The 10,577-nt window shown below is 36.8% G+C and overlaps 2 protein-coding genes across 3 annotated transcripts in view; one reads left to right on the top strand and one right to left on the bottom strand.

Annotated features, from left to right (window-relative positions):
• The window catches only part of LOC107720013 (formin-like protein 1), a 17,466-nt gene extending 12,358 nt beyond the window's left edge, over positions 1–5,108 (bottom strand). The window contains 2 exon segments of the mRNA XM_016527583.1: positions 715–798; positions 4,753–5,108. Coding sequence (XP_016383069.1) covers positions 715–798; positions 4,753–4,917 — 249 coding nt within the window. The 5' untranslated portion in view covers positions 4,918–5,108.
• Positions 5,109–6,770: 1,662 nt separating this feature from the next.
• The window catches only part of LOC107720011 (max-like protein X), a 10,924-nt gene continuing 7,117 nt past the window's right edge, over positions 6,771–10,577 (top strand). Inside the window, exon 1 of one of the 2 annotated variants that reach the window (XM_016527580.1) lies at positions 6,771–6,863. In XM_016527580.1, coding sequence (XP_016383066.1) covers positions 6,822–6,863 — 42 coding nt within the window. In that variant the 5' untranslated portion in view covers positions 6,771–6,821. The remainder of the gene's footprint in view (positions 6,864–10,577) is intronic. The other variant, XM_016527581.1, reaches the window with a different exon arrangement.

The following is a 10,577-nucleotide window of genomic DNA, read 5'->3' as shown; positions in this document are numbered from 1 at the left end:
TATAGGCTATGCATTCTCTGAAACTGATCACTACAAACGCCTCAACCTGTATTTTAATTATATTGTCACTACATAGAACAAGAAAATCAGGTTAGATCATTTAAATTTTAAGCATTTTTAATAAACACTAGAGATGCTTTAAAAAAATTTCAAAGGCCTTTAACATTTTCTCCTGATATGTATGTATGCATGATTATATGTATGTATGACATGATATGTATGATTAAAATGATGAATTAAATGGGGTTTTTTTTCTTTTCACCTTTCAGGCACTTATCTAAATTGGCCATGGCTACATATCATGCAGTATACACCCCAAAAAGAAAGAAAATGTAAAAATGGCAACAAATAAATAAACTTTAAAGGACATATGAACCCTGGTTAAAGTCCTCATATAACTTGTATAAGTTTGGTTTTTGTATTTGTGTCACAGTGTAAAGATCTCTTTTATGCTTCTGGTGTGTCTAAATCTAGTCTACCAGATAACTTCCTCTCAAAGGTCACACCTACACTGCAGACATGAAGTATTATGAAAATGCAAAACTGCTCAAAAATGCAATGACTTAACGTATTTCAATGTGAGTAATATCTCACTCTCTAAATGAGAACTAAACGAGAGAAACGATCAAGATACTCTCAGTTCTACTTTGCTGCCATTTAAAAAAAAAAAACAATGTTGAAGTTGATCGACAGATGATAATAGTAGTATCTTACCTGATCGCAGACAAGCTCCCATTTCTTCTCATTGTCGTACTGACTCAGAAGCTTCATCTTGTCAGGAGGCAGATTCATGGAGCTCTGAGAAGAGAAATTAGAGGTTCATCACAGTAACCTGGAGATCAGGTGAAATCTTCTCTAGCAGAACTGTACAAACATGCTAGCAGGATTCTAATGACTGCAGTCTCAATGTTTGAAGCTTTGTGAATAAATACACTAATAAAGAAACATATTGCTATTCTTATTGGTTGACGTGCACCATGCACATCCATCACAAAATACTGGATTTCAATAGACAGATTACATCCATAATACTGGATATCAAAAAAGTTTAATTACTGCCGCCAGTGGTACGTGACCTAGAACCAGGCTATAACTGTTTAAGAAGAAGTTTGTCAGTGTTATAATACTAATTGGTTTGCGATGTTGATGGCAACATCTGAATCCTAACAGCATGGCAAAGTCTGAGTATGATATATGAAAGAGGCTGGCATTAACACACAGTAAAACCCCCAGTGTTAAATCAACACTCCCAGTGTTTATATAATCCACACTCAGAGTGTTAAAAAAGTAACACTGAAGCAGTGTTAAAGTTAATGACATAATTAGTATAGTAATTGAGTGATGATTGAGCATTATTGATGAACACCTGCTGTTAACAAACTGAATCACTGAAAGAAAGAGAAACAAGAACAGAAAAAAGAGATCACTCAAGATCTCTGCAGAGGATGATTAAACAACTCCACAAACAGCATCACCAACTTCACACATTACTAACCAGATTGACTTTAGATGTTGATGTTTGTTTCATTTGAATTACCATTATCGAGGTCAGTGTTTGCTTTAGTTGGGCTCTTGACCCTTGACTTAAAATATTAGAATGTATTTGGCTGCTATAGCTGTGTGTTTGTTTAGACATGTTAGTTATGGTGAGGGAAAAAAAGCCAAGCGAAAGTGTGGTAAAGTGATGGTTATGTTTCAACAAAGACATATCCAGCCTACAGTGACTAGAGTAACTAATTAAAATTGTAGCAGAAACTAGTGATGTCCGGTTCGTGAACGAATTGTTCGATTTAACCGGTTCTTCTTAGTGAACCGGACCAGTTCACCAAATCGGACTGAATCGTTTGAAACGGTTCGCGTCTCCAGTAAGCATTAATCCACAAATTACTTCAGTTATTCACTTTTTTTACGTGGCTGACACTCCCTCTGGGTTGAAATAAACCAATATCCCGGAGTAATTCATTTACTCTAGCAGTACACTGACTGAACTGCTGTGAAGAGAGAACTGAAGATGGAAACGAACTGTCCGAAAGAACCGGTTCGCGGAAAAGAACCGGACTTCCCATCACTAGCAGAAACACTGGCAGATATATGTCTATTTTGGTATTGAGTTTATGATGTACATAGTTTAAGACCTGACAGTTTTAAGATTAATCTGAATGACTTTAGAAACTTATTCTGCACTTAAAGTTTTACTTTTTTTTTTTTATCAAACAGACTTCAAGAATCAGCATATGAATCTCAACAATGGTGACAGTCAACATAAAGCTCCATGCTGCAGTGCATTCTGGGTGCACCAATCAAAACTCATCCATGGCTCCCAGCATGCAATGCGACATGAATAAATTATGCAGCTGTCTTCGTATTTTCTTTTATTCTTACTATTTCCTTTTGTTTTGCTCTTTTTGTTGTGACTTTTAGTAGCCTGTTTTGTGATGTTCACAGATGATCCGAATATCTGAATATGTTGATTGTCACCATTGTTGAGATTCATACGCTGATTCTTGATATCTGTATGATAATGCAGCTTTAAGCTTTTAAAACAGATTTACTTTTAAAACTGCTGTGTCACGATTTTTATTTCATGTGAACAAAAGTAAGTATTAACCCAATCAATGGCGATGCTCTGAGAAAAATCAGTTATGAAAGTGGCCAAATGCTGACGATTTCTTTATTGAAAAATAATCATCATCACCCTATTGTTATAACAAACATGTCTATAAACACTGGGAGTGTTGATTTAACACTGGGGGTTTTACTGTGCAAATGTAAATTGCAGCTGGTTAACTTTTTCTTCAGTTTCAATTAATATCTGATTTGCCATTTACATCATGAATTTGTAACATTGATAATCACCATTTATATCTGATGCAAGACAATGGTTGAACGGACATGGGAAATGTCTACATTACAAAATGTGTATGATACAATTATTGTTCCTATAGTCTACTTCAGATTGTTAAAGGGACAGTTCGGTCAAAAATGAAAATCCTGTCATCATTTAGGCTACTATTTACCTTCATTTCATTTAAAACCTGGATGGTTTTTGTGGAAATTTAAAAAAAAAAAAAAATCTCAAAGTCTATGGGGTCCACTGTTGTTTCACAGAAGTCATAAAGGTTTGAAATGACATGAGGGTGAGTAAATGATGACACAATTTTCATTTCTGAGTGAACTATTATATTATGTGCATATCTCATACATTAATTTCCCCTTACGTTTATATTTATCTACTTAAGATCATATGCAGTGTGTCATCAGTCTGACACAATGTGACTTCCTGAAAAGATAGCACGGGGCTGAGTTGCTACATGTCTTGCATTTAAATATTACTAGCAACAAAAATTCATCATTAGCTTTATGTTTTGTACTTTCACACCACATCTGGAATTGCACCTGTCAACCAAATTAAGAGGGTGTGTTGTAAAAAAAAAAAAGGTGTAAAGTTTAGTGTAGAAACGTTGTGTTCTTGGGTGTTTCCTCCTGAAGCACTAAGACGGTTCCGCTTTGAGCATGTTTTTTTTTTAAGGTTGTGTGCACAAAGAGCGAAAGCGCATTTAGAAACACATTGAGCGGTTACTGGAAGAACAGAGAGAGCGGGGTGGGTGGGGTAGGGACTAACTGTGGTCTACTGGTTCAAGAGAGTGAATAAAGTGCAGACTAGATTAAGTTGATATTATATATAATGCACCAAATGCACAGTGCAGGGCATATGGCAGTAGCCTGCAATGAGGACATCACTGTGAAGTGTGACCATGTGTGATGCACCTATTCTTTAACATACAATGGTAATCTAATCAGAGTAGTTGCTTGAATTTATGGGGTCAAGGACAAAATTGCAGGGATTGTCCCAAACTCCCCCATCCTCTGAGCATTGTAAAGATGAGTTAGTGGGTCCAACTCGTCACGGGGCCAGGGACAGCCTGGTTGTGCATAGACCAATAAGAGTATTTTCAGAAGGACCAAATGGCCATTTGTTATATGGAAGTGCTTTTTTTATTTGAGTAAAAATAAAATGTTATTTTGAGAAGTTAAAACAAGAAATAAAGTCATACTGTGAGATATAAAGTCACAGTTGGGACATATAAAGTTGCATTCATGAGAAGTAACAATATTCATTCTATGATGGAAACAGGCTTACATAATGTGTTGCTGAAGTGGAACCAAATGGAAGATAACTGAGCTTCCATTAGGAATCAATTAAATGATACAAGAAATTGCTCAATAAACGGGATGGCATATAGGAGTATAACCAACTGACAGTGGTGTCTTGCACTGAAACGAAAGACGAAACAAAGGTCAGTCATGACAGAGAATATAGGACCTCTTGTTGTCTTATGACTTCTCTTAAGAAGTTGCCTAATTTGTCATCCCGTCACTACCATTTCCTATACCAAAAGCCCATGTGGAACTAAAGTGACAGTAATCAGATTGTATTAAGTCAGAAGTGTTTTTCCAAATGTTACTTCATTTTGCATTTCAGGTGGAAGATTGCATTTGCTTTGAAATGCTCATATTGTGTTTGATTATCCTTTTAATATGTTGTGCCTACTGTCTATGCATCAAGAAGTTCCTCTGTTTTTTTCCCCCCTACAGCTAGTATTTATGTTTCCAAAATGCAAAAACAGAGAATTTAATACTGTTGTAGTTCCTAACACGGCTGTTGTTTTTATCAGAACAGGAAGTGCCAAGATTAGCTGCTTTTGCTGTGTTGATATTTAATATTTACATGTCTGTGTATAAAAAACTCACCAAAACCACACTGAAGCGTTCTTCGAGCTCTTCCTCAGGAGGCATGGGTAGTTTAGCAGGGGCACATTTCTTTTTAGGTGTGGAGGGAGCAACATTTGACCCTCCTGTTGAGCCTTTGGCCTCCTGCCCCTCCATCTGCTCCAACCCACCGACTGCGTTACCCATCACAACTTTCCTTAGGAATTCCAGGATACTGAACTCTTTCTGTATCAGCCACTGGCAATTCCAAAAGGCCAAACTCTGGAGGAACCCAGACTAACCTCTCTGCAATCCACAGGTAAAAATCCACTGAAGTTTTCGAAGTTTTCTAGTCACTCAGATCCAGTGTTAGGTGGAAGCACATGGAGTCTTTTAGGACATGCTGTCAGACAGAATGGATACCTTTTAAACCAAAACTGTGTGCAGGACGGTGAAAGTGATTGTGAAGAAGCTCTCAACAAGGATTAGAATTTAAAATCAAACTCACAATCAGATTTTAAAATGGAGGTTAAAAAGAACTTTTACCTTTGCTTTAAAAAAAAAAAGGAACAAGAAAAGCCTCTGTTTATACTTTCACAATAAAGACAATAGAGGTCCTTTAAAGTTCAGTTCTTCCAGTCTGTCAGTGCGGCTGAATGTGTTGATTACCAGTGTAACAGGCCTTTTCTCCAGTTTTCTGCCTCTCATGTGATTGCTTCAGATGTTGGAGCATCTTTCTCCCAACTTCCTTTATGTCCACCCCCTCTGATCAAGCCTGCAGAAGTTTCTTCCAAAAGAATATACAGATGTTGGCAAATTTACATCAAGGCACCTGTCCGAGCACACTTGTGTGTGTTACAGAAATGAGAGAGAAGCAGTTGTGACAGCAGAATGAAACCACAGAAAAAAGCAGAAGCATCACTGCTTCCTGCATACCTCGCACTAGAGACAGAGAGCCCGCTGGGTGTGTCAGTTTAAGTTCTGTTTGTATTTAAAAAAATATGATGATCTAAAACATATCACACATACTATACTGTGCATATTATGTACGGTATGACACTGATGCTGTTGATCAGGGCTTGTTGTCACAAGCCTACTTGTTTTCTCTAGAAGATTATTTTTGTGAATTCTGGCCTAATATCATAATATTTTTGTAATGGCCTAAAGCATTTACAAATCTCAGTTAGTTTTTTTAACGTTTACTAATATATAATTAAAATCAAAAAGTGTCTCTGTTCATATTATTTAATGGACCTGAACTAACAAGAACAGTTGTATTTTGATTAACTAATAAATTTATTGATACATACTGTAACAAATATATTGCAGATTGATAGCTAATGTTAGTTCATGAATTAACTAACGTTAGCTAATGGGACCTTATTGTAAAGTGTTACCTTTGTAAAAGCTGTTGGACAACTGAACACAATAAAACCACACTGGCATTTTTATTTTATTCTATTTATCTATTTATTTTACTGATGATCAAATCTGTTTTATAACTACATATAACTGATCTATTTTTTATTCAATGTATTTTAATTTATTAAATGTTTATCATTGGTTTCATTTATTATTTAGTGTTGTATTCTGCTAGTCATAAATAGCTTTTTCAAACCCAAGACTTTGAGGTTTATATTTACACAGAAATTACAATAAATCTATAGGCCTCTGTAGACAGACAGAGAGAGAGAGAGAGAGAGATAGATAGATAGATAGATAGAAAGATAGATAGATTCTTCGATTACCATGAGATATATGAGCATCAACTCTCAGTTTGATGTTTGATAAACTCTCTTAGAGCACCACCATGTGGAATAAATGACCACACACTGATGTTTATCTTGACTCATATAGGAGATGATCAGTGTAAAGTATATGTGTACAGTATAGGCTATAAGAATACATAGACAATGCAATGAGTAAAATAAAAAGGAAATGGATGGATCGAATGGCTCAATATATTAACAATGAACTTATAGATTTCATCGGAATTCAGTCAGTAATCAGCAGAAAGAACGACAGAGTGGAGGATGAGTCTCTAGAGGTCAGACCAGATAATGGCCAATAGGGGGCGCAGCTCGTAACATCCCGTCATTGTTTATTGCAAAATGACGGAAAACAGCGCGTCGCCGGAGGATCCCTGGCTCAAAGTAAGGAAAAATGTTCAGATAAAGACGGTCCGTTGATTTTAAACAGCCATATCTTCTCAAATCGCCCTCGTAAAGTGTGTTACTGTTTATCTGTGTAGGTCTGCAGTGGTTGGTTTCACTCTCTAGCTTTCTAACGTTAGTTGTAAAGTTCAGCAAGTCAAAAGAACAATTACCCTGCTTCCCACATTACCGTGGTCTTAAAATGCAGTGTGTTTAGCGGTAATTTAGACAACAAGTCACTACAGAAACACGGCCGAAAACGTTTCTGCGCTTAAACGGACTGTTTTATGGTGTTAATGTTAGAATGGGAGCTATAACAGACGTGTAAGATTTGAATCCGCTAAGCTAACTTGTTTGTTGGCTACACTGACTCTTTCTGGCTGCGTTTCAAAACGTATTTAACCCTTGTGCGTCACTTTAAAAAAGTTACACATAGGTCCTTAGTGGACAAAAATGTCCATGTCAAAAAACTGTCATAAAAATTTGAATGAGTTAAGTTTGGTCTCAGTTTAAAGAAGACCCATGGCAGATTATTGTTGAAGTAAAAAAACTTTAAAAAGTGAAACCAAAAAAAAGTTATAGAGGTTTAAGTTTATGAAAATGATTGATGAACGATATTTTATATAAAATATACATTTTATGAAACATGTTGAACTCTATACCTGCTAGAAAATCAAAGCCATAAATCTAAACAAGTTGGGTTCCAAATTTGAGGTTCATATCTCAAAAAATGAGCTTTCAGTAAGATTTTGTTTGGGAGCAGTACCAGATTTTCCCCGCCTTAAGGTCCTGAGAGGAACAATTTTTTGTACCTAGTGCAAAACAGATTTATTAAAGGAAATGGAAGTGAAATAGTAACGTTCCAATAAAAATACACACCTGTGCCAAAATTTATGCAGTTGGCAATAACACAGGCAAAATGATAAAAAAAACAAAACTGAAAAAGACAAAAATGTCCAAAAGGTCGCACAAGGGTTAAACTGCCTCACTAGACAGAATTTTCGGGCATCGAAGGCGCGTTCGAACGACCGAATCGACTCCCCAGAGGACGGGATTCGATTCAAGTGACAGATGTTCCTCCAAAATACTGCCAAGACAGCAAGACTCACTGGTTCTCTTTGTTTGTGCCTTCTTTATATTTATACTGCTATTCCAGTGCATTCAGACTTACTGCCGCATTCATATGCAACGAATAAAATAATAAAATATGCCCTCAGTAGGACCGACTGTAATGACAGCTTGACAATCAGACAGTGGTTGCTCAGTCTGAGAGTTTGGAGACACATTATGCACAGGGCTTGAATTGAGGGGGGATGGCATGCCCCTGGTTGAAAAAAATGACAAAAAGCATCCCCTCTGTAAAACCACCATCCCCTTTAGATTAATAATGTTGTGTATTATGTAAATCTTATCTGACAAATTAATTATTATTAATATTCTCTACGTATAATAATTTATAAACTGAATAACGGCGATTGACCGATTAGAGCTCAGTATTAATGAGCTGCGCGCAAGCTCACGCATGTTTTCACGTTCTTTATAAAGAAGACAGCACAACAAGGTATGATATTAAGTTATTAACCTGATTACAGTTTGAAGACATTCCTTGACATAACTTTATTATGCTGATATGTGTGACTGCGAGGACGAGGGACGATAGGCTACTAAGAGAGAGAGGATGCGTCCCATTCAGAGTCAGTAGGCTAATGATCGCCCTGTTCTAGCATACATTACGAAGCAGGGGCGTAGCCCCCCCACCCCCCAGCTTATTATACAAATATAATATTTGTTAAATAATTATTGTTTAATCTATTTTACCACAAATCTATTTTACAAAACTATTATAACATCTCAAATAACTAAAATAAATTAAATGTGTTTTTGCCTAATTCTTGATTAATTTGATTGACGGCATGTCGTAGAAAATGTTAGAAAAACAGCAGCAATGCATAATTCTGTAAAAAGCACTTTTAAAAACTCGCACTGACACGGGAGAGAGCCCCATCCATCAGCCCACAAGTAACGGCAAGACTTTTGAGCTCCAAGCGCAGGCTGATCCGGTTCATTCTGTACAGCCGGGAACACACCACTGTCAGGCCGATTATGAATGTAATTTGGGTTCAGTCGTGTTTTCAGTCGTTTAGTGTACGGCGTCTAAAGAATTTAAGACCAGCTGTTGTCTTCCTCACAAAGATGGTTTTTGTGACTGACGCCGGCGACTAACTGCACCTGTTTCCGAAAATGTAGTAGGCCTAATAATTTAAATAACGAATTAACAAATTTAAAAAAAAATCATAAACATGACATTTCTGAATAAAATAATTGTATAGCCTACACTTAGGCCCATCTAATTGGCAATATTAAGAGCATTTGGCATTTCCAATTCATGTAGGCCTGTTACATTCTTCTTACGCCTATTATTATTATTAGGTTACATTTATTTTATTAAATTAATATTGCAATTAATTTGACCCGCAATAATTTCATAGCGTATCACTGCATAACTGACGCGCTGCGAGGTAGGCTATTACTCCTCATTGAAAATCTAAAAAAAAAAAAAAAAAGGGTCTTTCAAAACATGTTTATTATGTAATGATTTATAGACCTATAATTAAAATTATTAACACTGAAATCATCAATAAAAATGAAGAGCAGCTTAATTTCAAGCACCGACTTTCAAAAAACAACCTGTTTAACACAAAATAGCCTATAAGTTTCTTTTCTTTTCTTTTTTTTCTTCACTAGACTATGTTCGGACCACAAGAGAAATATTAAGAGAGTAGACTAAATTAAAACAGTTATATACCGTAATCAGCATATAGATTCGTACGTCTCATCATCTCTAAGGCTGCTTTCACACTAGCACTTTTGGTGCACACCCGGGTTCGATTGAGTTCGGTATGTTTGGATGATGTGAACGCTGTCTTCCGAACTCGGGTGCGCACCCACGAACCGTACCCGAGTCCGAAAACCAACGGTTCAAAAACATAAATATAAAATTGAAGAGAGCCTTGCTACGCATTTTGCTGTCTCCTCCTGCGCCATTGTTACTAAGCAACGGGGTAAACAGCTGCTGGCTTGATGACGCAAACGAACCGCGGTTCGGACCCAAATAATATAATGTGAACACAGTCCAGCGGGGGAGGGGGGAGCAATCGAACTCGGGTTCGGACCGAGTAATCGAACCAAGTGTGAAAGCACCCGAGAATATATGGCGTCAGATGCGAAAGCAGTTTGTCACTTTCTGGTGAATTGACTGAGATTAAAGGAGTAAGGTTAGCCTAGTTCACTTCCAGAACAAAAATGTACAGATAATGTACTCACCCCCTTGTCATCCAAGATGTTCATCTTTCTTCAGTCGTAAAGAAATTGTTTTTTGAGGAAAACATTTTAGGATTTCTCTCCATATAATGGACTTCTATGCTGCCCCGGAGTTTGAACTTCCAAAATGTAGTTTAAATGCAGCTTCAAAGGGCTCTAAACGATCCCAGCCAAGGAAGAATGGTCTTATCTAGCGAAACGATCGGTTATTTTCTAAAAAAAAAAAATTAAAATTTATATACTTTTTAACCTCAAACGCTGGTCTTGTGTAGCTCTGCAATGCACATGCATACTCTGTGCAGTCCCGTTCGAAACAGTTAGGGTATGTCGAAAAACTCAAGTAGGTATAACTGCAGACCGGAGATCTCCAAAATGGGGCGTGAACTCCAAAAG

Source organism: Sinocyclocheilus rhinocerous, unplaced genomic scaffold, assembly GCF_001515625.1.
Source record: "Sinocyclocheilus rhinocerous isolate Xijiao unplaced genomic scaffold, SAMN03320098_v1.1 scaffold273, whole genome shotgun sequence".
NCBI lineage: Eukaryota > Metazoa > Chordata > Actinopteri > Cypriniformes > Cyprinidae > Sinocyclocheilus > Sinocyclocheilus rhinocerous.
The sequence above is the reverse complement of the archived record's forward strand: the minus strand, read 5'-3'. Positions and strand labels throughout refer to the sequence as shown.